At 37.7% G+C, this 27,944-nt stretch overlaps 1 protein-coding gene across 3 annotated transcripts in view; it reads left to right on the top strand.

Annotated features, from left to right (window-relative positions):
- RAB2A (RAB2A, member RAS oncogene family) overlaps positions 1-21,570 on the top strand; it is a 48,138-nt gene extending 26,568 nt beyond the window's left edge. For all 3 annotated transcript variants that reach the window (XM_075141781.1, XM_075141780.1, XM_075141782.1), the window contains 4 exons: positions 1,309-1,401; positions 5,067-5,178; positions 17,574-17,642; positions 19,938-21,570. In XM_075141781.1, coding sequence (XP_074997882.1) covers positions 1,309-1,401; positions 5,067-5,178; positions 17,574-17,642; positions 19,938-20,033 — 370 coding nt within the window. In that variant the 3' untranslated portion in view covers positions 20,034-21,570. The remainder of the gene's footprint in view (positions 1-1,308; positions 1,402-5,066; positions 5,179-17,573; positions 17,643-19,937) is intronic.
- The last annotated feature ends 6,374 nt before the right edge of the window (positions 21,571-27,944 follow it).

Here is a 27,944-nt window from a genome sequence, read left to right as displayed (position 1 = left end):
AGAATACCAAGGAGGTATAACGGGATTAAAATTACATGTCTTTGTAGAATTGTGCTATGGTATATAGCAGTGTTAAAATGTCTAATTTAGTTTGGCTTTTTGTATAGATATTTGTAATCTAATGTTTTGCCAACTTTCCTTAAGTGCTCAAAATAAAGATATAGCATATGTAACCTATATACTTCCAATTTTCTCTGTATAGTGGTTGAGAAAAATATTTTTATAAACTATTTGACCATGAACCTCTGGATTACCTTTATTGAGAAAGACCTTAAAATATTTCATTAATTCCTTTCTAGTATTTTTATTACCATGAGCTATAATTTTTCTTTAATTATAGCAGAGTTTTTATTGAAGTGCCATTCTGCAAAGGAGTGAAATAGTAATACATCAAAGTTTGGTTACATAAAAATACCAGGAAACTTCTACCATTGCTGTTTATGGGGTTGGGAAAATACAGGTCTTAGTGTGATTTTTGTGGCAGCTGTTCAGAAGTGTCTATACAACTTCTTATCTGCAAAACTGTGGGTGCTGTGGCTGGTTTATGAAAATGTTCAGGCTCCAAAATCCTATTAGGGTGGGTGGCTCCCTTTGTGGATCTTGGGTCTCGTTGCTGAATTAAGCAACAACTTTTACTAGAGACTTCCTAGACATTTTTCCTTTTGTTCCCCGTTTATTTTTAAATATTGGGAAGCAATGTATTCTTTTCATTGGATTTGCAGCAAATGAATCTTTGATTCATAAATAGATGATTTTACTCTTGTGAAATCTGAAACACACTTTACAAGCATGTGATTTAATATTTCGTGTACACATTCTGTAAAATTTGTAACATACCATATTCGTGTACCTTACTTTAAAATACTTTGCTGCTAAATTCATTATTCAGTTTATAAACTCATGAAAATGGTCAACCATTTTCTGCCTACAGTAGAACAAATATTACTTATGAGTATGTGGTTATTTGTACTGTTGTTTGAATTGGTTGAGGCTGTTAGGGACTTTTAAATTCCGTTCAGCAGATTTTATATGTATATAAAATTACAGATTCTTACAGCTATAAGAATCCTCTTTACTCTTTGTAGCAAACGTGTTTTCAGTTACTTTTTATGCAGAGTTCATTAATGCTTCTTGTTTACTAAATTTTTGTTTGCCTATTCTCCCTCTCACAAAGGGATTACTAGCTTTTATCCCTAGAGCATGTGTACTAATAAATGAGTTGGTTACTCAAGTAGAGAAGCTGATTAACAGAAGGGAAAGAGATTTCTTTAAATATTGCTTTTAATTTTCATTCTCTTCCATACTTAGGAGGGACACTTTCAACCACTTGACAACTTGGTTAGAAGATGCTCGTCAGCATTCCAATTCCAACATGGTTATAATGCTTATTGGAAATAAAAGGTAAAACTTAACCAGTTACTATTTTGTAAGTGGTAAAGATTTATGACTTCTGGATTTCAGCTTTTGTGTTTTCTTATTTGTAGGCAGTATGTTAACTTTAAATTACTTTCAGTTACTGGACATAGTTCTATGGTGAATCTAAAACCTTTCCTTTTCTAATTAGACTAATACAATGTGCAGCACATGTAGATCAAATACCTTATGTTCTGAGTACCTTTTTTAGAAGTAATTTTATTTTAAAAAGATTGACTGAATGCATCAAGTCATGGATGATATTAATTATTTTTCTTGTGACCGTTTTTTACATCTGGAATCACCATTTAGAAGCACCTAGATCTCTCCCTCATACAGAGAATATGACTCCTAATTTTAGGTGTTCTAAAGTGCTTTAGTTTTTGGTTAAGAATCAGAGCAGAGAAAATGTCATTAAAAAAAAGTAGCCCATACTACAGGATTCACTTCAAAAACTTTTCTCAAATGTAAAAAGTGCATACCTCAGTGGTTATATGAGACATTTCTGAATTCTGAGCCTGTTTCATATTCTGTATGTTTTAGCTGGGGTTGGGGACGGAGGATGCTTTTTGACCATTTCCTGATGAATTCAGGCTGCTCTTAGACACTGGGTGATGAAAACACACCTAAAAGTTTTGGAAGTGTGTTACCCAATTTGTAAATGATTATTTACTTGGTGTTCTCATCAGCTAGACTGTCCAAAGTTCTAAAATGGTTCCTATTGATGCTGAGACTTTGATCTGTATTGAAGGTCTTTATAAAAACATATCAGTGAATAAATTAAGTTTATCTGTAATTTTTCTAGTTCCTGATCCAATGAACTGTAGCATCACGTCTAGATTTTTTTGCTGGATGTAGAGTTTTTTCCAAATATCAAAAGTATCATCTCAGAATTTAATAACCCATTAGTTATGGGCCTTTACCTAATTGACCTTAACTTGTCTCCATGCCTCAGCAATTCTTGAAGGTAAAAATGCCAGCTGAAATAATGGTGTGTATGCTTGTCCCTTAAAATTTAATGAACAGCCAGATCTTTTCTTAGATACTACTGAGAAACAGCCTTGTGGTAAAGAGAGTCTGGTTTTGCTACTCTGGTCTGTTCACCTCTTATTTTCTTCTTCTTCCCCCTTCTTCTCCCTTCCATTTTCCTCCTTCTGACCCCCACCCTCTACCCCCCCCTGAAAAACATGTTAAGCATTAAGTAATTTTGAAGCTTGTCCACATTTTTATACATAATTTGGAAAATTATTAACGACCTTCTTTTTAATTGAGGAATGTGATAAGCATAGTCTTCACAAATTAATATAAAAATGTAGTCTCTTATTAAATGAAGCTTTGGTAAGCCCATGATGTCCCTGACCGACTGCTCTTATGCTTATGTGAGTAAAAATATGGCACTGAGAGAAACAGTAAAGTGTACTGTTTACTTGAGATAAGTGCTTCATAAGTCTGCATATTTAGTTGACATCTGTAACTATTCCTGATTATTCTAGGCTGTTAAACTAAATTTTTATATCGTGCATTCTGCTGATGCAGACTGTACCACATGATTGTATGTTATAATATGCTACTTGCAACTAGCTCAGTAATTTCCAGTTACAACTAGGTTTTATTCAAACAATAAATTTACTTAAATTATGTATTTTAAGTTACAGATTAAGGTGCTTAAAAGTTAATTAATAAGCTTTTTAAATGGGATTATTTTCAAGCCTCAAAAAGGAGGACGGGAAAGAAATTCCTTCAATTATATTGTGTTATCCTGAAAGTGTGTTACAGGAGTTCTTATAGTAAGGCATGGGTGGAAGGAAGAACGTGTATACTAGCATAATATTTTTGAAGGAATAAATTTTGTTCTCACGAGTCCCAAAAGTGCACTTGGTATACGTTTGTAGTACTGACTTATTGCTGGATTTGAAGAGTGTTGAGAATTTAATCTGAAATATAATAGCTGTTTTTTGAAAACATTACAAATACTAGTGTTAAAACATGACAAATACTGTACTTAATCTTCTTTCCAGAACAAAACATAGCTATATTGATCTAGTAAGACCAAATGCCTCGAATTATTGGAATGGAGAGAGGAAGACAACTGTGGTTAGTAGAAGCAGTTAAAGCTCTTTAAGAATATGTTTAGATATCAGTAGGGAGTTTTGACTGGGTTATCACTGCAGTTTTCGATGCAGCTGCACTATTTCAAGTCAGAAGAGTTTATTTCTGTTCTATCATGCAGATAACACTGTAGTGAATCAAAGTTTTAAATAAGATATTTTTGAGGGTAGCATGGTAGTAGCAAATATAGACGTTGCTCAAGTTCAAAAATACAATGTCGGATAGCTACTTCAGGGACATGAGAATGAACACCTTGTTAAGATATCTTAAGCCTGAGGCTGAGATGCTGGGAACGCTTACATATAATGAACATCAACTTTAACAATGTTTTGAGAAGACGTTTCTTGTATCCTTATCTTCAAATGCTCCATGTTTAAATGATGTGCTGAATTGTCTTGATTCTATAACTCATCTGAGCTAGCAGTAGTTGTAAAAATAACAAAAACCTGCTTTGCTGCAAAATAGATGCCACAGTGAGTATCGTTTATTTTTAATATATATGTAATTACAAGGATGGCAGCACTGAAGCCCAGTATGATACTTTTTACTGGTATTCTGGCTGCAAATTAAACCTCTGTATTTGCATGCTGTTTAGTTTAAAAATATGTATCTGACAAGATATTTTTACATGCACAACTTAAATGAAACTTTATTTAAATATATGTTATATTTATTATCTATGTATAAATGTAGCATTGTTATTGCTCAAGATGTAATACACTTACAAAGAAGCACAGAAACTGCGTACTCCTTGTTCCTAAAGAAGCTTTAAAAAGTAAGAGTGAAATACTTATGTGTCTGTATGATTTACAGAAGCAAATTTGTCTTTAGTTGTCCAGTCGCAGAGGAGTTTTTTTTCTGTTCTTTTATGTAATATTTAACTTTCATCTAAATTGCTTGAAAAGCAGGAAACGAGATTGTGTAACAGTCACTTCAAGTTCTTCTGCTGTTAGAGGGCCAGGCCTGGAGTTCTAAAATCGAAATGCTAGCTTGTTGTGAGAGAACAGTTAATGTAGTTCAAAATAATTTATTTTTGTTTTTAAGTCTTTTTATCAGAACAGAAATTGACTGTATGAAGATTTGTTACTGAATAGAAAAAATGAACTCTAATTTTAAAATTATTTTTAATATCAGTAAGACATCTTCTGTAAAACTCCCTTATGAGTTCAGCTTTAAAGTGTGGATTGGCAGATAATATCACTTTTTTCTAGTATAATGTTTACCTAAAATGACAATGTCTAAAGTTAGCATTCAGGGAGTAGCTAGATAAGTATACACGCATCCTGTTGAAAGCCATTTCATGAAGTCTTTGATAAGACCTACGTCAGCTAGAATTGATAGCTCAAGCAAGTGTGATGTCTGTGGCTACTCCATATACTGTAAGTGCAAGACTTACAGTAATTCTACTTTATGTAAGGGCTTGAGTAGATATTCAATGTACGTAAGTTCTAATGAGGGCTCTTGGCTTATAAGCATGTCTCTGAAGACTAATACTTACATGGACAGGTTAGACCACACAACTGACTTGGTTTTTTCCATCTTAGTGATTTAGAATCTAGACGAGAAGTCAAGAAAGAGGAAGGTGAAGCATTTGCACGAGAGCATGGACTTATCTTTATGGAGACATCTGCCAAAACTGCTTCCAATGTAGAGGAGGTAACTTTGCTTAATACTGGTATTTTAGTAAAACAGTTGTTTTGAATTGCACGTTGTTATTTTTCAGATACTATTCCTCTAGGTTTTGGATTCCTTAACTTGAATTAACTACTTGTGAATTTATGTTAGAGAAAGACAATGTCTACGTTGTATCTGATTGCATGGCACTAATTATATTGTTGAGACTCTAGTAATTAATATACTTATTATTTTTTTAAATATTTGATCAGGGAAATGGGTACTTCTATCTGTCCTAAAATCTAAAAAGTAAGACTAGGATAGATTTGCTAGTCCAAAGCAAGCCAAGCTATTGGTATCCTTGGCAGATGTCAATCTAACCTGTTCTAAAGACCTCTAATATTTCACAAGCTCTTCAGAGCAATCTATTGCAATGCTTTGGAATTTGTATTGTTGTCATCTTTCCCCTCCGCTATCTAGCAGGAATCTTCTTTGCTGCAATTCATGTGTGTGATTTCTTTTTCTGTCCTCTACAGAGCTGCTGTAGAGGTCATTATCTTGGTTGCTGTAGTCTCCTATGTATTTGAATAAGTTTTTCAGTCTTTGCTACTTTAGAGTAAGGAACTTAAGTCTTTTGAAGCTTTGCTTATAGTTCATATTCCTGGACAGATGTGAGTTCTTACATACCTCACCTTGATTTACTGCACGCCTTTCTTGAAGGTTGGTTGTGGTGGGTTGACCTCAGTCAGCAACTAAGTGCCCATCCAGTTGCTCGCTTACTCCCCCCATCCAGCGGGATGGGGAAAAGAACCAGAAGAGCCAAAGCGAGAAAAACTCAGGGGGCTGAGATAAAGAGTTTAATGAATGAAGGAAAGAGGTGGGGGAAGAGTAACGGAAAGGCCATCACTCACAACTTCCCACAAACGGATTGATTCCCAAACAGTCTCTGAGCAACAGCTACTTTGGAAAGACTGCCCTTTGGTATTTATTGTTGAGCATGATGTCATATAATATGAAATAACCCTTAGGCCAGTTCTGGTCAGCTGTCCTGGCTGTGTCCCATCCCCCCCACCAGATTTTGCCTACCCAAGCCTAATCACTGCGGGGGGCAGATTAAGAAACTGAAAACCTTGACATTGTGTAAGCACTGCTCACCAGTAGCTAAAACATTAGTGTGTTGATAGCATAAAACATTATCAATGCTGTTTTAGTCACAAACCCAAAACACAGCACCATGCAGGCTGCTGTAAAGAAAACTAACTCCATCCTAGCCAGACACGGTACAGCGGTGGACAAAGAGCTCCAGCTGAGACGTTAGTGCTATGTAAAGCAGAAAGGTTGCTTCACATGTCTTTCAGACCCATACTCAGTTCATACATCGCCACTTACTAACCTTTTTTTACAATAACATGGCATAGTTCAGCTTCTCATGCTACATAATCTGCCCTTACTCTTTTCCAAAATTGTCCTAAATGCAAAATGATGGAAAACCGTTGAAGTATTCATTTAATGGTAAAATTCATTTAGTTTTGAAATATTTAGTATTTTTTGAAAAGTTACAGTAAAAGTAACAAACAGCTTTCTCTGACTTCATTCTGGTTTGTTACTACCTGACTCTAACATTAGCACATCTCTCCATGTCAAAAAATACATTCTAGAGAACGAGTTGTCCAGTACCTAATGCATCTCTGATTATCAAGAGGAAAATGAGCATAAAGTTCTCAAAAGTTCAAATAGAATCTTCTCCTTCTGATGATAAGAGTGATTGCTTGCATGTACTAACTTTCTAATTCTGATGGAAAAGCTTTAGGATATAATCCTTTTTAGTGACAATCAAATGTATTCCTTAAATGTTATTCTCAGTCAACACTAAAAGAGGTGGCATGATCTAGAGTAGTTACAGCTGAAGGAGCAAAATCTTAATCTTTGAGCCAGTAAAAATAAGTGAGGAGAAATAGTAGGCATGGTAAGTGAAAGATACCACTTTGAGAACAAAAGAAGAGACCATTTTCATTTTAATGCTGATTCTGGACTGTTCAGTATCAAAAAATAGGAGGGAATGAGGAAATCACGTGGAATGGGCAACATTTGAGGAAAGAACAAGTAGTATGCAAAATGGAGACAAATCTAGCAAGCCTTTAGTACTTGACTTTAGGACTGGAAAAAAATGATAGTTTTGTGACTGCCTGAGGATGCAGAAACTAAACAGGAAGAACAACTTTTGAGGTAATTCAGCTAAAATTAGATGAAATTTTAAGCAAAAGAAATCTGTGGCCTTGTGTCTACTCATATTATCTTATGTGGTGGCAATGGAGAACGTTTTTACTGGCTTCTTTGGGAGATTAAGGGCTAAGAAAGTAAAGTGTGGGGTTTTTTGGTTTTTTTGGTTTTTTTACTAGAAAGTATGTATTTATACTGTTGAATTTTTGCATTGATGGAAATAGACTGGATCTAAAAGCTGGACATTGCAAGTCTCTGAATTTGCATCTGGATTATTATATCAGATGTTTTCAAATGCATTTGTATTAAGTGTTGAAGCAGGCACTCTACTTCCTTAGGTTTGAGATAAATTGTCAAAATACTTTTTATGCATTTGAGTCTCAGAGCGCTCATCTTTTCCGAATGTATCAGAATCTTTAGGTAGAACTACTGGGTCAAAGGGGCTTTCTCTAATTGTGTGGAGGTTATTGGGGGATGAGGGGGGAAAAAAGCTATGGGATTTTGGGGTGAAGAAGAAATATCCCCTTAATTACTCAGCAGGATTTTTAATCCATGCTGATAAATCACTGGTGACTGTAGTGTATCATGCATGGATTATGTAGTTCACCACTGCAACGCCAGGATCAAGACCTGTAGAAATCTTTAAAGCCAAACATGTCTGTATAAGGTACAGCATCAGCAGTGTTGAAAGAGCAGGTGATTTTACTTGAGATAAGGACATAGCTCCAGAGCAAAATGATAGATGTAGATTCTAACTAGATAACAGTGAAGGCTTATGCAAACAAAAGTTTACATGAATACAGCTTCAGAAATATTTAAGAATTATTTGCACCGATTAGGCCTCTGTTCTTTTCTCAACTCTGTATTTAACAAAGTCTTATAGAATGGTAGAACTAATGTTTAAGATTTATTTTTAGTTCAGTTACTGGCCTTCAGTCCTTCTTACCCATCAATAGGAAATATTCCTCAAAAAGGGTGCTTTGGAGAAAGACACTTGACTGTAAAGCACATGTGTGTATACGTATGGAAATGCATAGATATAACAGGCTAGAACATTCCCAGATAACAACTCGTGTCTTGTTTTCTTTCCTTTCCCAAAAGAGGGATTTTACCATACTGAGATCATGTAGTTGACTAATAAAGCCTTGGCCTGCTGCATTTGTGCCTGTGTTGCGTTGCTTAGTGGTTGCTATACACAACAAAGTAGTAATGGAAGTGTATTTCTGGGTATTGAAGGAAGTAATGTAAGTGTGATTGCCAGGAAAAGTGACAACAAAGAAGCTGCACAGTATCCAGTAATAGGGCTTAAACTATTCTTCCACTCATTTAAGAGAAATAGTTAGATCCAACTTTGAGGTATCTGTCCAAAGTAGAATTAGGAAGAATATCCATTTTTCCTGGCCAAACTTGTTTTGTGGATTAAATGTTTTTTCACATTACAGAGCTGGTTTTCAAACTTTGCTTTCTGAATTTGAGGCAAGAGTACTCATAGCAAAAGAATCAAGACTGTTACGGGTTTAGAAATAATCATCTTGGATTGTTCACAGAAGCCCTTCCTCAAATCACTTGAATCCTGTAGTCCTCTGGAGCCTACCTCAGTATATGGAAGCAGTTTATCTCATTATAAACATACACGGCTGCTCGAAATACTAGTCGCTGAAATTTTATTTATTTATTTATTTTAACAAAAATGCTTTAATGCATGTTTTTAGAGTAGAAAATGGGGTAAACTCATCTTCTTTAGTTCTTTAGCATGGCTGCTTGTATCAGTAATTTCTGAAGTAGTAAAGGAAACTTCTCAGGCAGTTCTAAAAACCTTCTGAGGTAATTCTTCATGGAGAAAGTTAAAATAATTTCAGAAGTGTTCTGTATTAAATGACTCTGCTTTCTAAAAAAGCAAGATTGTAGCAGTCTTTAATTTTTTCTTCTGAACTGCTCACACTGTGTCTTCAAGTCTTTAGTTTATAGAAAATGTATTAATTCTTATATATCTTTTGGTTTGACATTAATAAGTCTCATCACTGTACAGCTTGCATCCTACAGGTGCAAAGAAACTGTATAGCGAGTGCTTTTTATCCATTTTAATTATTCTTGAGACACTGTTAGCTATACAAGTTACTGTATGATTCTCAGTTAGTGGGTTATCTAACCACATTCCACGTATTCTGAACAGCTGCTTTGGTACAGGCATTGCCTTGTTATCAAGTCTGTCCTATTACCTTGGGAAGCTTAGGCTGCTTACCACATGAGCATTTCTACAGCATCTGTAGATATGGCATGCAGTTCTTAAGTCCATGTCCAGACTAATACCTGTCCCTGCAGCCCTTAAAAGGCTAGTAACTATGTGGCTTTTGTACGCTGAATACCAAGTTCTTGTTACTGGGGAATTCAGGAGAGGCAATGTGGCATTACAAACTGGTGGTGCTACATAAGTTAACAGACAGATCTCCATTGTAAAGCACAAGCAGATAGCCATAAAAATCTTGCGGTCCTTGTCAGTGCCATTCAGTGTACAGACTACTTGCATTTCATGCGAATGTAGTACTGAAAAACAGCAGCACATGGGTGTATGTCTCCTGTGTTGTACCAGAAGCAGTTAAACGGCCAGAGGATACTTTTTTCGTAATGTTTTTTTTCATCTATCTAGTTGAAAATACATGTTTCTCTGTCAACAGTGACAAGACAAGCCTCTAGAGTTTGTTTTGATCAGTTTGACATTGTTTCTGACCCAAATTTATCTTACCTTGTGTCATAAATGTCTGTTGTAGATGTTTGCAAGCTAATGGTGGAGTCTTTAGCAGTTTATATGAACAAATCAGCTTCTGTCGTTAATGTTATTTAAGCCATTTCCCTTGCTTAAACCTAATTTCCACCACTGTGTAATGCCTTAGTCAATCTCTAGCCATAGCAGTACATTGACCTGTGCAGTGCTTGGATCTTAAGACAGTTTAAAAATGTTTGTGTTCTTCAGGATTATGTCTTGTAACATACATCTTGGATAGAAATGTTTAGCAGTGGAGAATATCCTGTTAGCTGTTTATCCTGTGCAAGGCTGTTAGGGGATGTTTATACCCTATTTGCACAATAGGTAATTGATAGTTGGAATGGGAAGTAGATGTAGGCTCTTCCTTTATAGTTTCTGTGGAGGCTTCTAAGAATTCAGAGTGGCCACAGAGTGAAATCGTCATGTTTAATATGGAATGGGATTGGGTGAGAAGAGTTTCTGAATCATTGGGAGGGTAGAAGGATTATTTTGGGAAGGGGGGGGGGGTAAACACAGTGTTACAATTTGACTGCTGTGCAAGGCCAGTTATACTAGTCTCTTCAGTGGTATCATATTTATTTAAACAGGTTTTCTTGATGTTCTTGAGTTCCTTTTAGCCTCTGTCTAAAGCTAGCCAGCTATCAAAACATAACTGAACTTTTGTGCCTTTTTTCTGCAGTGATTTCTAAGCTGTATCACTAGTGCATTTCTTTCTTTACAATTCTGTTTAAAAAAAAAAAAAAATCTTGATTATGTTTTGGAGATGTTCAGTAATGTACACTCTGAGCATGGCTGTTGGATTTCTCCCAGTAGAATGCATAGTTTAATTTGACCTGAAACATTGAACTTGTTTTTAATTCATGCTGAAAAGAATCTAGTGTTAACTTTTAGAATCTTGGTTATCTTATCTGTTGTTCTTTTTTGAATTGTGGATGGAAGGGTGTGCACTCTGAAGTACTGTTTGCAGAATTCAATGTCGCTTATGTAATTTTTTTTTCTAAGAAAACACTGATGCCTATCAGTAGGCTTTTCACTTGTTTGCGCTTAAGTCTGAGGTCCAAACCTCAGGCATGTTTGCGCTTGTTTTAATCATAACATCAGTTACTTTCCTACCTTGCATTAAAACTACACATAATACTTAAGAATTTTTTTCTCTCATTTGCAAGAGACATTAACAATTTTATCAGATTTGTTTTTTCATTGGTAGTTCAACAACAGTGTGTGGCTGTTAATTGTAGTCTTATCTGAAACATGCAGTTCAGAGCTTGCTGAGTGCTTTCTGCTTGGGCAGTGTCTAACACTTTTAGAGGCAGAATAGAATCATCTGCATGAACTCAGGGTGACCATGCAGTCTCCTACAGCACACAATACTTACCTTTGTGTCCCTGGAATATCATTTGTTTGAATCCATTTACATGCACTGATTCTCAAGAAGTAAAGATACCTAGCTGTATTTGGGAATAATTGTGCATTCTTCTTCACTCCAGACTGCTACTTTTAATAATGATTAATGTGATCAAGCTTAAGCAAAAGTTTTCTGGATACTGGTCCAACCACTACTAAACGCCATCACTGTTCAGAAGCTGATCTCACTTGAGTTGTGCTAGTGTATCACTGACTCCTGGTGTGGGAGTTGGTTTTAGTAAGTTGTTTCCCATATGGAGGGGATTATATAGCCCTATGCCAAGCTTTCATCTTAAGAGTATTGTCTTTGTTATTCCAAGTTGTCTGCACATAAATAGAATGCGATAATGGATTCATTATTTAGGATTAAATCTGAATAGACTAACGGTTTTGACTGAGCAATGGAGCACTTCTGCTACATGTAGCTGGATGGTTTTGTTTCAGCTGTAACTTAATTTTCTCTTCAGGCAGCTGCTTTCATAGTTTTTTTAAATGGATAATGAATATTCAAAACCCCTGTAGCTTCAACAGCAGTACTACTCGGTCACAGATAAGGGAAGGGAGATGGCCTTTTTAATATTATGAAGGGTAAAAATGAAAATCTCATGGAAAGATGAGATTCTCAATAGCTCCCAAATTTGAACCGTTTTTTATTTACCCTCCACACCCTGCCTAAGCACAACTAATTGCTGGTAAACAAACAGTTATTTGACCTTGTAGTATAGTTAGCAGGGATTTAGTTAATAAAACTTGAAAATCCTAGGATGTTAATACCTTTCATAGTAAGGTAAAGTGACACACAAGACTCGAACTTGCAAAAGAGCAGGATTTCTAGTTCATGAGAGTCTTTAAAAAAATGCCAACAATTAGGTTTATCTTAACTTGTATCAAAACCAGTATTCCTTCAAGTTCCTTGAAATCAAAGTTCTGTGACCTTTCAGCTTTGTGAAGCTGGCACTTTAGCCAGTTTCTCCCATGAGAAAACAGAGATGTGAGGCTCATGTTGGCTCAGCTGTGGGAGAGAGGGAAGGGGCAGGACACGTGGCTCCAGTGAAGATTCACAGCTTTTACGTCCTTCTGGCAAACCCTTGGCCTGTGCCCTAACTGCGCAGTAAGGAACACTGACTCTGCCACAGTTCTTGGGGCTTCTGGACATCCCAAGATATAATCCGAATAAAAAGTCTCAGTTAATGGAAGGTTTCAGGCTTTATAGAAGAGCATGGAAAGTGTGATATGGCTGCCTGCCTGAGCTGTGGATTCTGCTGGAGAGATGGATCCTTAGTTCTGGGGTTTTTAATCTTCTTTTTCCTTTGGGTGCTCTGTCCTTTGTAACTGTTCAAAGCAGCTGCAGGACTTTTCAAGACACTTCGAGCTCTGGTAATGTGCATCTTCCCAGTAAGTTTTTCAGAAAGATTGCACTTCAATGGGTACATGTCAACAAATTGCTGTCAAGTTCTGTTTTGTGCCTGTGCACCTTGACTTCAAAAACAAGGCCACAGAAGTGTTGGGGTGCTTTTTGGGGTATAGGTTCATTATAAAGCACCTTCCTACTGTTTGATAATTAACCTTCTGTAGCCCCTTTAGTGTCCTAGACTTCTTTCTGAAGGATCATTTAGTTGTAAAAAGGATTGTCTTACTGTGCATAAAACAGCTGCTCAGAGCTTTGGGATCTCACTCTTTTAAGTGGCCATCCAGCACCACTGGGATGGTGAATGCTCTAGGGGTAAATCCATTTGTGGTCCATGTTGTTACTGTTTCCAAATGCATTCTTTAATACTAGAGTAATCTAACTATATTGTATCTTACTGCTTAAAGATAAGACAGGAAATTGGAAAGGAGGTGGAAATTCTAGGTGTTGGCTGACCACAGAGGTGAGGGTCACGTTTTAGAATTTGTGAGATATTTAACCTTTAAGCAGTCCTCATTTAATTGTAAGAAAGCATTCAGAAATAATGACCACCCAATTTGTATTTCAAAGCACTAATTTTAACTTTAATATTGCCACCAGAGGGCAGCATGTTACATGAGCTGGCAGTGCAGAACCTGATAAATTCTGACTTCAAGCAAACATGAACTTGTAAAATCTGAGTTTTGGAAAGTATCAGTGATTCATTACAAGTTTTTCGTGTTATACTCAACTTGTAGCTGAGTCCTCAAATACTCAGCATGGCGTTAGCTTTCTGAGAACGAGAAGTGATGTTATTGACATCTGCCAAGGGAAAACTAAATGTAGCTGTTCTGTAACTTGCATTCTGCTGCCCTTAGCTTATTACTCCTGCATACAACTTCTGTAAGACAGAGGGATCAGGAATTTGTTCCCTTACTTCCTGTGTTGTTTTTACCGGTTACAGAATTCATTCTTCCCATTTTTGTCTCAAGAGTGGTAAACCTACATTACTTGTTTACTTTGTGTGATAAAATGGATGTGAAAGTTGATTTAATTCTATGTTCAGTGTTTTTAGGATTAATTTATCTTAAATGCAGCATCTGTACTGTTTCGTAGTTGGGTTTTTGTGGTTTGGGTTGTTTGGGGTTTTTTGGGTTTTTTTTTTTGAGGTGAGCATTGTGAGACTTGACTTCTTGATTCCCATGTAGCAATATGATCTAGGAAACTCCATATACAAATCATCTAAAGTGATATTATACTGGTATATTGGGACTCAAAAACCTCCTTCATTAGCTTTGCAATAGGTGCAGGTGTGACACAACAGGCAGATCACATCTTACAAGACTCACTTTCCCACTTGTTCGGTAATGTAATTTTCCTCAGCAGGGTATTACTATTATTTGAGAACCTAGTTATAATGTGAACACAATTGAAAAACTTGTTATATTAAAACAAATCACTGAATAACTTGTATACAACCTTTTTTTTTTAATGCTGTGGTACAGATACATTCAGTAGTCTCATGCATAAAAGCATGAGTAATTTGTGATTTAGAAAAATTAAAACCAAGAGTTAAACCTTAAATGTAGACATTTTCCTGAAGTTACATTGTTTTCTTTAATTTTCCTGAAATGCAGTCCAGAATTTTTATATTTGGAAGTCTAACATACTATTTTTGCAAAAGTCTCTCTTCCTTTTATGAGTAATGGAGGTACTGTATACTAGGGCCTTGCCATCTTTCAGGTGACTGAGCATAAATCCAGATTGAATCTGATACTGCCTCTCCTGGGATGGTGAAAATAAACCTGGACCTGAGCTGATTTGGGGTGGAAGTGCTCGAGTATCTTTGTATAGTGTTTTAGTAACAGCAGCGTTACGGGAATGTACAGTGCAAACGCAGTAGGCTTGGTACGCAGCCAGCTGAGTCCCTGTGGGCTTACTGGTCGAGGTCTTGTGTCGTGTGGAAGTGGCTAAACTGCACCTGGATCCAAGTTGGCGTGTGAAGTGCTACAGCTGTGTTCTTGCAGTCCCCTGCACATGGTCTAATAAATCCAAACTGGATTTGAGGGGAAAACCACGCTGTCTTTCTGCATCCATGGCTCAGTTAATCTGCAAATAGGATAAACTGCCCATAAATAATTGAGAGTTTATAGTATACTGCATGTTCCAGATAAGAGTTAGAACATGCAGTATTAAAAGAGATTTTTAGAAGTAGTCAATTATACAGAGTTCACCTTCTTGTCCTTGCTAATTGGGGCACTACCATGCAATGCCAAAATCTGATATGATATTCTTAAAGCGAGTAGACTGCTGTTTTCAGTAAAGTTTGCAGGTGGTTATTTTGAGTCTGCTTACACTTTGAAGTGTAAGCTAACTTAAAATACATGGATGCAAGAAACAAATGGAAGTCTCAAGGGATGCAAGTCTCTTTTCATGGCTGATTAGTAGTAATTTTTCAGAATCCATACCAACTGAAGAAAACATGAGGTAGATTTATTATGTGCTATATTCTTGTCAAACCATTGTTTTCAAATAGGAATTATTTATATGTGACCCAGTGCAGCCTGGCATTTTGCCATGCAGAATAACAGTACGTGCTGTTCTAACACTGATACGTGGTGCACCAGAATCACTGATGGGAATGTGGTAGTCAGATTATGTCTTTTCAAGACAACTGAAATGATAGAACTGGGATGAATGGAATATTTGGATTTTTCAGATCAACGGTTTCTTAGGCAATATGTTTAATATTAAAATAGACTGTACTGAACTCAGTATGCCTTTTTGCTCTGTACAGTACATGTGTAATAACTATGTTGAAGGTGGGGGGTGCATTGAGTGTTGTTAAATCACACTATGTTTTACAGTGCATTTTACTATTTTTTGTGAGGATAAATGCTTTCCTGCGGTGATTTGTTCTTGAGTGTAGCATACAGAAGACACTTTATACTCAGTTGTGTTAGTTTGGAGTTTGTAGTCTGTTAAAATTCTAGTTTTGTTGCTCTAAAGTGATTTTTATAGATCTAATGTATTCTCATTAAATTAATTCTAAGAGCCTAGGCGTACTTAGCCATCATCTAGAATTGTTAGAAGTGCCAATTGTTAAGTGCTTGTTTACATGAAGTTACCATAACACATTTTTAAGACTTCCAAGTTCTGTTTAATGTCCCACTGAAATAGAAGCAAGCAAGTATCCTCACAAATTCCAGCTGTGTGAATTTCCAAAGTTTTTGACTTATACTTTTCGGTAGGCCCACTATGAGGCCATTACAATAATTAGTGTGTTATCAGAAACCAAGATAAGTTTTAATTTTTTTTTCTTACATTGAAAACTTCAATTTCTGAGGAATTTGAATCAATTCGTAGTTGGCCAAAAGCCAATTTTTCTCCTCGACTCTAACGCGTGTTTGAAAAACGAACTCACTTTCTAAGTGCCTTGTGAATCTGCAATGATTAATTCTTCTCATTATTTTGCTGCAAATTCTCATGACCCTCTGTGATGATTCGATCACCCACTTAGAGTTTATGCATATTCATATCTTTCCGCTCCTGCTGCAGTCGTTCAAGTCTCCTTCACTGGCTGTGGTGTGTGCTTGGTGCAGTAATTGAGCTGCAGTAGATTGATTACTCTGGGGAGCTGTAAGGCCTTTAAAGGTGAAAACATATCAGTCCTGTTAATTAGGAAACAAAGCTCTGGTGGCAAGTTCAGCAGTCAAATGCTTCCAGTGTAGAAATGAGGAAAGGTATGATTTGTTCCTCTCCATGAACCCTGTTTACTTTTTTATATTTGAATTAGATCTGTATTTGCTGTAATAGGCTTGTGCAGAAGATAGCATATCTTGTATGATTGCCTGGTGTTGGTATTTTAAAACAGAACTATGTGTTGATACTGATTGTAATTATTAGCTGCTGTTAATCACCTCTTAAATTATACATTATTTTAGGCATTACTTGACCTATAAAGTTAAATGAGAGATGAAGAATGGAATCATTGATTGTAAACTTTAACCAAAAACATTTATGTCATTCACTTCTTCAGACCTGAATGTCGAAATATTTTCTCTGAATTAAAACAATAGATTTTCAGAAATCATAATAAAACCTGGGGCCTCTCCTTTCTACTATTAAGATGTCTATTGCCTATCGCGTGCAAGATTAATTAAAGAGAATACGTTCTTAAAATTAGGTGAATATTAAATGATAGCATAAGGTTTCATCCAGCAGACAGCATCCTTACATCATCATTGTAAGTACCCTGTGGTTTTATGTTGCTAAGCACTCTAATCTAGAGTGGCCTATTACAAAGATATTAAGGGTAGGGGAAACCATCTGCCACACAATCTATCCATAAGGGTCAGAAATAAATAATTTAAAAGTAATTTATATATCTTAAAAACCACTTTTTCCCTGTAATTACTGGACAACAGATTGTAGAATACAGATGTTATGAAAACGCCACTGTTTTTGTGAACAGCGTGTGATCTATTGCTACTTCAGGGTGGGTTCTAGGATGCTGTTGTTATACCTGTTCCTGCTGAGGTCAGGAAGAAAAGTCTCGCTGAAACAACTGCATGTGAGATTGGATTCCAATTAGTGCATCTTACACCAAAGGATATTGCATTCATTGTGTTTGTGTTTTTTTTTTTCCCCCCTCTATTTTAGGCATTTATTAACACTGCAAAGGAGATCTACGAGAAAATCCAGGAAGGAGTTTTTGACATTAATAATGAGGTAACTTTTAGTCCTCTGAACACGTTTTGTTTGTTTTTAAATGTACAAAATTCACCTTCCCTAGAAGGCTGGATGGTAAAATATTTGTCTGTTCCATTTGGGTATAGAATTGTCTGCCATTGTGATAAAAATGGATTAAAATAAGTGACCCTATCCATCCATGAAGCATCACAAAATAATATAAATCCCCAAAAGAGAAGAAAATCCACTTTCATCCACTTCTCCATATGGTGTCATCTGTTTTCAAAGATAATTTTCCACTATGTAAATGGGGGACCACGTTGATATGCCAGATGCACTCCATGAGCTGTCCAGTGTAGGGGAGGGATTGCTTTGAGAGTTACATAAAAGACTTTTGAAATGTTCCTGGTTTAGGTGGCTGGATTGTGTAGGGAATAAAAGATTAGCCATTTTGCCTATGCACATTACTGAAATTACAGATTATCAGGGACTGTCTCTTTGCTTGTTTGGGGGGGGAAGGTGGAGCAGGGACCACTTTTGTAATGCAAGAGCCTAGAAAGACCTATAATGTCGCTCTTGAATTTTGAAATGATTGTGCTGTTGAAAATCCTGAGCAGTTAGGAGAGAGGTTCACAGCTGCAGAAAAAGCGGATTCAGATTCAGTGGTAGTGAATAGAAATATCAGGATCATATAGAAATGTTAGGATCGTGTACGCTCTCTGTTAACATTCACATAAAAAGTCACACCGCATAAAGTTTAAATTTGACAATGTGAAGTGGTCAGTCCTTTCTGATGCCCAGGGTTTTTTTGTCCCTAAATATCGTTGCTGAGGTGCTTAGTGAAACCACATGTGAAAATCTGCACCACCACTCTCTGTTCTGTATCCGTTCTGTGAATAGGTGCATTCTCTGTCAGGGACTGTCAGTCTGATGCTTCTCTTAAGCGTGATAGTCCTTGCAGAATTGTTGAAAGAGTAGTGAGGGAATTGGCAGGACTCAATTCAATAGCTTCACCTCTTTCTGCTTAATATATTTCAACATGAGAAAATTTAGACTATTAAAAATACTGCTCTTATGACTTTAGAGAGGAAATAATGAGAAACTTCAGTAGTATACAAAGTATTTGCATTAGGAAACTTGTAGCTAAATAAGACTTGAACAGTAATCCTTCAAAGACGCTAGTTCTGACTGGAAAGTGTGTGTGTGTGTATATATGGTGTTTTGGTGAAACACTTTTTAAATTCAGTTTAGTGATGAAAAGCTTAAAATTTTCTTTAACATTTTTCCTAAAGGAAATGCACTCAGTAGTGCAATATAAATTGGACAGTAATCAGAGTGTCTGAAAAAGCACGCTCATTGTATCTGTCGAGTTTCATATAGTAGCTGACTGCTTTACTGTGCCTTATGGAGCTTTGATTGCAATATGCTGTCAAGAGCCAACAGTCCATGCTATTTATTTGGCTTTATGCCAAGTCTGGCTCCTTGATTCCTCAAGAAGTTGCTATCAGCCCAGAGGGGGCAAAACCAATGAGCCATAGGGCATGCTTTTTATTAAAGAGGAGTCAAAGAGCGAAAAGAAACCACATCAGCTGCTGTCAATACTGAGCTAGTGCCAGAAACCCCAAGGCTACTACTGTTGCAGAACAACTGCCAAGCACTATAAATCTGAGATTTACTGTGACGCAAAGTTTCCTTAAGAGCTTAATTTCTGAAGCTACTGTATTACTTTTCTCAAAGTGCTGTATTTTTAGGTAAAATCCACTTGAGGGAGTGAGGGTTAAGATATAAGTGTGATTTTGATGAATGAAAGAGCTACACTGTGTGTGGGTTCTTGGCAAGTAGCCATGTCTTTCGGGATCATAGAAATTATTGATGACACAGAACACTCGTATGCCCTTAGCCTCTACAGCTGATTCAACACAGAAAGAAATGCTGTCTAGAGAGGAAAAGTTTTATATTAAACTATTAAACTAATGGAGATTTTGGTGAGAGGGGAGAGGTTACACGTTCCTAGTAAATGCTATGTATTTTTAAAGCTTTATGCCAAATAGCATTCAGATAAAATTCTTACTCTGTGTTTGTGTTAGGAGTTTAAGGTACAGAGTTTAACACAGAAATAAAATTTAAATAGGAGGAAAGCATCTTCCTTTAAACTATATTTAATTGCCAAGGACATGTTGCAAAAAAAAAAAAAAAAAAAACACAACAACTTTGCTGTATTTATTGCATACATTAGGAGAATTTGCTAGATGATGATCTTAAGGGAAAAAAAAAAGGTTTGGAAGTGTATTAGTGTTCTAAAATAATTACATTGTATATTAAACTTCATTTCAGGCAAATGGCATAAAAATTGGCCCTCAACATGCTGCTACTAATGCAACACTTGCAGGCAATCAGGGAGGACAACAAGCTGGAGGAGGCTGCTGTTGAGCCTGTTTTTACTTTCTAGCTGCCTGGATGGGGCCTACTAACTTGTTTGTTCACCCTTCCCTCCCCCTCCGCCCCGCTCGCCTCCACTTCAATTCAGCTGAGACATGAAACTTGTAAGTTGGTTTCCTGTTGCAGAAGAAGACTTTATCCTTCAAATTCTTGTATAACTTTGAATAAATGGTTAATGTTCACTTAAAGACAGATTTTGGAGATTGTATTCATATCTATTTACATTTGATTTCTAGGTCAATTGATGTGATTATTTTTGTTAAATGTTGTCTTGTGCCCTTGACTACGAACTGAATTGTATTAAACACTACAAAGTCATCTGAGTATTTTAATCAGTTTGTGTAGTTAGGTTTCCCAGCTCCTGCGGTTACCTAATGTTTAATATTGTAGAGCTGTCCTCAAGTTTTTTGTCAATTTTCAAGGCTATAAAGCGAAGCGGAAGGACTCTTTTAATTCTGTATTTATCACTTTCTGTATATATAGTTTAATAATCTGCTTGGGTGTACTTGCCAAGCTAGAATTCTTCAATGCATTTGCATAAATTCTATACTACTTAGAGCTTGAAAACTACAGAAGCATTAATAGAAATTGCTTGGACGCTAAATTTTAAGCCTTTTTGACATTGTTAGCATGTTCATCCTCCCCTGTCATTATCCTGAAGTCCAAGAGAAATGCTTGATGTATATTACTAGAGGCTACATACGTGCTATCTATTTTAATGCCAAATGTTTGCTGTTTGTCCACAATTTCCACAGCACCTCTTCAGAAATGGATTAGCTGTTTGCCTTAACGAATACTGTAGGTAAAAACAGAGTATGAATGAAAAGTAGAGGAGGACTTGATAAATTTAAAATGGCACATTATAAAAACGTTAATCTTTTCTTAATGTTTTTTCTTGTTTACCACTTGATTTCTAGGTATATTTTTCATGCAAGGACAGTTTTTCAACCTAAATGTACAGTGGTTGTGTAAAGTTTTCTTTTAGTGACAACTTGTAATCCTAAATATATGGTAAGCATCTTGTCTATTGTGAAGAGGGTGTGAAAATAAAACCTGCCAGTTTGGAAATCTTGATGAAAATCAAAACTAGAAATGCTTTGGTACTTATTATGGTGATGGTCGGGGGGGGGGGATGTTTTGCCTCAAATGAAAGGGTTGCAACAGTACAAAACAAAATCCTGTGTTTAAGTGTTTATTTGTTAAAGTACAGAATATTCATGTCACTTTTCCTACAAATGAGGAAACAACTGAGTTTCCCCTTCATCTTATTTATATAAATTGCAGATAAAAGGGTGACACTAATGCTAGGCCGTGCTTCATGTATCTAAAAAAAAAAAGGGGGGGGGGGGTGACTGCAAAACTTTTGTCTCGCTGGACCAATACTGACTGCAACACAACACTGGGGGGCATGGATCCTCATGTCATCCATTCTTATTGTCAGAACTTTAACATCGGAAATGAATAAACATCAGCCTGACAGGTGTAACGTAGCAGTGGTTCTGAGATTAAATAAAGTTTAAAAAATGTGTGGAATCTTTTGTTTGTATCTGGGGGAAGAGACAACCGGTAAGGGTTTGCATTTGTGCCAACTTCAACTTTCTTATACATTCAGGAGCATTATAAGCAATGCAATATAATTGTTTCAACTATTTAAATTCTTAAGAGGGTACTCCATTTACATACTTTAAACTATTAACTGTTTATTTTATGATGTTTGCATTTATAAAACACAAACACTTACTGTTTCAGTTGAAGTTTGAAAATTGTGTTGCATGACAGTAAAACCATAGGACTGAATTGCATTGATGCTGAGGGAAAACTGGCTTGCAGTAACTAGATAATTCACAAGAAGGAATGAACGAACAAGAGTACTTGCTTGAATTAACTGCTTGAAAGTCTTTTGGAACTGGCAACATTGCAGAACTCAATTACTTGAGATGAGATGGGAGGAAAGCATGCTCTTCTATAGCAGCCTCAGCTACATTACAAATGGGAGTAAATTTCTCTTAGCTGTAAAAATTGCCCCGTTAAGGGAGCAGAGGTGGCGAATTTGTACCCTATTCTGAGAAGAACAAAAATGCATCCTGTTTTAAGTGGTGATGGTTTACAAATCTAAAGCTTCTGACAGCCACTCATTTTCTGAAAGCATGGAAGATGTATAGAATTGGCCAGGAATCTAGGACTATTATAGCAAAGAGCCACCAGCACTTTTTTGGGGGGGTGAAGGGCAGGAGGAATGTGCTGTGACTTACTGTAGTCATGTGTGCATATTGATTTTTGATCCTGCTGGTTGGTCCTGGCTTACATGCCAGTCTTACACTGTGCATTATATAAAAATCTGGTACTTTCAAAGAGGAGCTAGAGCAAAACTGAAGTTTCCTTGCATTCTACCTGGCTTTTTGTCACAAGCTTTGTGCTTTGGGCAATTAGAAATCTGTGTATTTTATTGGTTTTTTGAGGAGCCACTGATCTTATTTTATCCTATTAGAATTTGAAAATCATATAGCACAGAACCTAGCAGCAGGGTTTACTTCTAGAGCATGTGCTTTACAAGGTTATTCTTTCACAGGTTTCAGTTTTACTTGCACATGAATGACTGATAACTTGCCTACTTTCATGTTGAATTCCAGTTGCTTTTATTTGTTGCATTTTCATAACCAAAGAATTAAAACATTTTATTATTCTCCAGCAACTTGTACAGCTGTTATAGGTAATGTAAGACTACTATCGGTAGTGAAAAATCATACCATGGTGCAGTTGCCCTGTACTCCCAGTTTAGCATATGGTAAAAACCATAGTTAACTTACAAAAGAGTAGATTTGGAGTGACAGATCCACTAAGTGTGATTTTAAGAGTTGTCCCTCATATTTCTACTTAAAATGAGAAGCTGCAGGAATTTTGGCAGTCATTTAAGAAAGATTAACACTCCCCCTCGATCTTATACCTATGTGTTTCTATTGACTTCAATCATTCTGATTTATTCTTGTGCAAGATCAGACTCAGCAGTGACTTAAGGTAGATGACTGCCAAAACACTTACTGATTAAACTAAAGTAACGAGAGGCTGGCTGAAGCCCCTAGCAGGCGGCGAGCGCTCTGTTCCCTGCTCCAGGGATTTCTCCTTTCGGCTGCGTTACACTTTTTGTGACACTTAGTTCACTGTGTTGCCAACTAGTCGAAGAGCCTTCAATCGCCATATCTATATATTGGTGGGGTTAGAAGGGCACGGATCAGTTTTAGGCTAAAAGGCATACATTTAAGTTGGGAAAATTATTTCTGCCGTAAGAGTTTACCTGTGACTGTTAGAGCACTAAATCTGTTCTTGGGAAGAAAGGAGAACCTCTTACAGGCTCTAAGTTACAGTTAAACTGAATCGGAGTGAAAAAATGTGTATTAAAAAAACTTAGACATATCATAAAACGATTTTTTGCATTAAAGGATTTTTTTTTTTAAGTAATCATTCTAAATGAGGGCACCCCAATGTGCCTGCATTTTTCTCAAAGTTGTTACTATTGGGGTATTGCTTTTGTAAATGCGGAAGCCCGAGATGATGGACTGTTCTTTTGATACTACTGATTGCCCTACAACTTTCTTCTTAGGTTTTTTTGTTTGGTGGTCCCCCCGCCCCAAATCAAGTTTCTCTTGTGTATTATCTCCTTTTTATCTTGTCTATTCTGGTATTCGTTCATTCAGACTGAATCCAGTGAGCAAAGTGCTGCTCTCCATCATTACCACTCCACATCTGTTACACCGACACTTAAGGGAATTTGCTCAATGTGGGACATTTGCTTTGGGGATGGAGGGGCAGGGCAGAGGGAGAGAGGGATATACTATCTTGCTGCATGATATAAAATCATGAGGGAAGTATTGCATGGGTTCTGCTACTTGTTACACATACTATGTGTACTGTTTTGCGTGTGTGTGTGGATATAATTTGCCTATTCCTCTTCCACTGCTGCATGGGAGGAGATAGGGGAGGAGGGAGACTAACAGGTTGTATTTGGATATCTTAATAAATTTGTTTGCTGATATCATACTTACGATTTGTATATACTTAATGTTCCTCCCCCTAGAATCTCTGGGTTTTCTTCTGCCATATTACTGCAATGTAACTTTAACAGTATGCAGTGGTGATTTATTTTAATACGGTACTGAAATCTCCATTTGTAAATAATCCAGGCTGCTGCTGTGTAAGTAGCTGATGAAATGTCTTTACTGGGTCTGCTGCGTATGAAAGAAACCACAACATTAGGCAATAAAAACTACTAACAGAATGTTACGAAACCAAGACCATGACAAAAAAGCAGCATGTTCTGGATCTATCATTTTTATTCTTGGGACAGATTTTATTATTTTTGGAACTATTACAAGACTTATGTTAAATATCGTGCATGATAAGAGGAAACAGACTCTTGGCAAACATGGAAAACCAATTACAGCATATTACCCTATTCCCCTTCCAATAAAGGAGGGGCGAAGCCAGAAGTTTATTCTTTGCTTAGCAGCTGGAGGAGGAGGGGGCGGAAAAAAAAGTGTTCCTACTTTAGGATTGGCTTGAAGAAAGAGATTGTTGCTGTAGCAATCTTACCGCGGGCAATCCAAGCTGGAGAAGGCAAAACCAGTGTGCTCCGCAGTCGGTTTTACCCCAGTCTAAAAAAGCACACTGTTGTCACGGGAGCGCTGATTAAATAAATCAGTATTCTATACTAGCAGGTATACTGTTCACTTAAAAATAAATTTTTAAAAATTGTGTTTGGTTGCAACCTTCAGTACTGCAAATCTCCCTGTCGTGTGATATTTCTGAAAATTTGTTTTGACAAAGAAACTGGAACATGTATCCAATACTCGGACATGGGATTTAACTGCTACATTCCATGGCTCTATGTGACATAGAGGTGAAATAAAGTGTAGGGAAAAACCTACTCGAGAGTTTATTTAGAATCCAGTCTACTACAATGTCTGTACATCCATTTGAATTTCTATCCCGAATTACAGTTCTTGTAAAATTGTCCATGGCAGCATGAATGTAGGTGAATCAATGCATCAACATGTTCTGTGTTTTTCCTCCCTACAGCATAGCTATGATTTTTAAAATTCCTTCTTTAAAGAGCCAGAGATATAAATGTTTATATTGGGCAGAATCTTGTTGATGGTTGGGACTATGGTACGTTTGGTGTAAATTATAGCAGGATCTAACTAGCCTTTCTTACTTAAGCAAAGACCAGTACCATGTATCAGACTAACTGGAAACTGATTGTTTACTTTTCCTAGACTTAGACATAAAATACTGGGAGGCAAGAAAATACCTAGGTGGGAGGACTGCTCAAAAGCGACCAAGGTACAGTTCTAACAATTGTCAATTTAACATTGTCCAAGTTAAAATATTCAAGTAAACAGTACGTTGTCCGATTATGGCTTGGGAAAACATTTCCAGATGCAGGAAATGTTTGAAATAATGTGGCTTATAAGACAGTTAAATAACAAGGGTACTCAGGAAGACAAAACCCCATGGGGTTGCTTGCCGTCTCCCGTGAAGACGATGGGGGGAGAGGCTGTCAAGCGTTGCCCAGCAGCTGAACACTGCCACCTGCGCCTGGGAGGGTGTTGCTGCTCGAGAACCGTAGCTCTGGGCTGGCTGCCATGAAAGAACTTTTAAATTTGGACACCCTATTGCCAGCTGCAACGCTAAGAGCGGAGCTGAGGCAGCTTCCAGAATCTGAAGACACGTATGTGTGGTTTAAGGAGGAGAGGTGGGAACAGGAACAGCAGCAGAGGGCATGGGGCAAATTAAATGCTGGCTCAAAAAATACCTAAATCCACATACACCACCTGTCTGGGATCGTTGTATACCAATGCAGCAAATCTTTGTCTTGAATGCAGCTGGAAGCAGATTTTTTTTTTTCCATTTTTTCTATCACATTTTAATTTGTGAGGATGACTGGACCTTACTCATGGGTTGCTTAAGTTCATGTCAAAAGTACTCAAAACAAAAAAGAATTTGTTTCTGGTATCCTTGAGAGTCAATCCGGCCACTTCTAAGCAAAGCGTGACTGACTGGCCTAAACTAACTGGTCACTGACGAGGGTCTGTCAGCCATCAGTGGTGTACAAAAATCGAGTGGATGGGCTGTGCTGATTCTCCTTGCCTCGTATTGTTCAACTCTGATCTTGCCAGTAAAACATTCCTGCACAGAAACTAAAACGCTTGCGGTGTCTCCCATAGCTGTTGCTATGAAGCAGAAATTAAGTTTGTGGAGTAAAATAAGCGTGATATTGTAATCCTGTCTGAGATGTTTTTCTATAAAGCCACGTAACTTCAGAGAAAAGGGCATCGTCACCCCTGAAGAACATGTAGCTTATACAATCATGTCACGGCATTGGCCTGCAGGACTGACCACTGTGCATACTTTGGAATTTTCTCTGGATTCCTATCCAGGTCTGAGTCTATTTTATTTCCAGTTTCCAAAGCTCCATGTCTTGTTTCTTGTATGTTTCTTCACATCTTCTCTTCCTTTTTGTTACTGCTCCCACCTTTTCCTTTCCTAGTTGGGGTTTGAGGGGGGTGTGTCTGTTTAGGGGGAATGATTCAAGAAAAGGAGCAGCATATTTACAGTTCCCTATTCTTCTGGAAGACCTTTATTAACTGTCACTGGTAAAAAAACTTTATTTTCTCTTCTTTGGATGAAGTGATGTTTGCTTATAACGCTGCCGCTATATAAACTTTAACATACATAGTTGGTCATACACCCACCTGTTTAACTCTGGTGAGGACCTGGGAGAAGTACGGGACAGGCGAGGCGGCTGGCTGAGCTGAGCTGTGCTGCGAAAGGCTGGGTAACCACAGCTGGTGGTACGAACCCTCTGCACAGAGCACTGGGTGGTTTGCAAGGCTGAGGGTCTGCCTTGCTGACAGGCCTGCTGGGAGGCCGCTAAGTCCTCTTTCCCAGGTCATCCACTAGCAGTGGAAGGCTTCAGTTGCCTATTAGCAGGTTTTTTTGGCCAAGCATCGTCTGAGTCGTGGAGGTTTTTTTGGGCTTTATTTTGAAGGTGTACATAACTTCATTCCGTCCTACTGGCTTTCCAGTTTAATTCAATTGCTATGCAAGGCGAAAAGCAGTTTTCCTTCAATGTCAGACGAACTCCGAAGTTCTAAAGTTGTTACTATTGTTGCTCACCACACGTAAAGAGGATCCATTCAGGGTTGCAGTAGAGGAAAAGCTGCTATTGAAACTATTCCTTCGTGAGCCAAGGAATAAGCTTGCTTGCTGCAGGAAGGAGGAGACATCTCATTATCTGGGTGCTGGGAGCCAGTCTGTTAGAGCGGTCTCCTCTTCCTGCTCCACAAGGACTGAGGCGTCTCTTTGAGGTATGCAAAGCAGCAATGCGATACTCCCCAGGCTTATCAACCACTATCAGCTGGATCTGCTGTTTGCTCCAGACTCCACCTTTGCTTGGAAAGTGCTTGCAATTCCATGAGGTAATTCTTCCTCCCAGCGCTGTGGCTTGTTACGACGACCATGTGCTCCCGGCTACCATAAGCCAGGACAGACAACGAAGAAAGCCTACCCTGGTATCCATGTGCCGTGACTTCCTCTTTCTCCATCCTGCCGGGGAAGGCCGTTGTGCTTCACACGCTTTCGCTCTTCCCATCCTGACAGCGGAGTCCGGGAGGGAGGAGGGCGGGAGGGTGAAACACCACAGCCCCCGCACAGCCATCGTCCTCCTGCCAGCGAAGCGGCCTGACCAGCCGCCCTGCTCGGGCCTGCCCGGGGCGCCAGGGCCCGTCCGCTCACAAGCCACCGCCGGTTTGCCCACAGGTGTGAGGTAAAAACCCGCTCGGTTGGGGCCGAGGCCTCCGCGGCCGCTCTGGGGCCGATACGAATCTGCGGTATTTTGATTTAGCT

The sequence above is a fragment of the Calonectris borealis genome, chromosome 2 (assembly GCF_964195595.1).
Source record: "Calonectris borealis chromosome 2, bCalBor7.hap1.2, whole genome shotgun sequence".
Classification (NCBI taxonomy): domain Eukaryota; kingdom Metazoa; phylum Chordata; class Aves; order Procellariiformes; family Procellariidae; genus Calonectris; species Calonectris borealis.
This window is presented reverse-complemented; position numbering and strand designations above follow the sequence as displayed.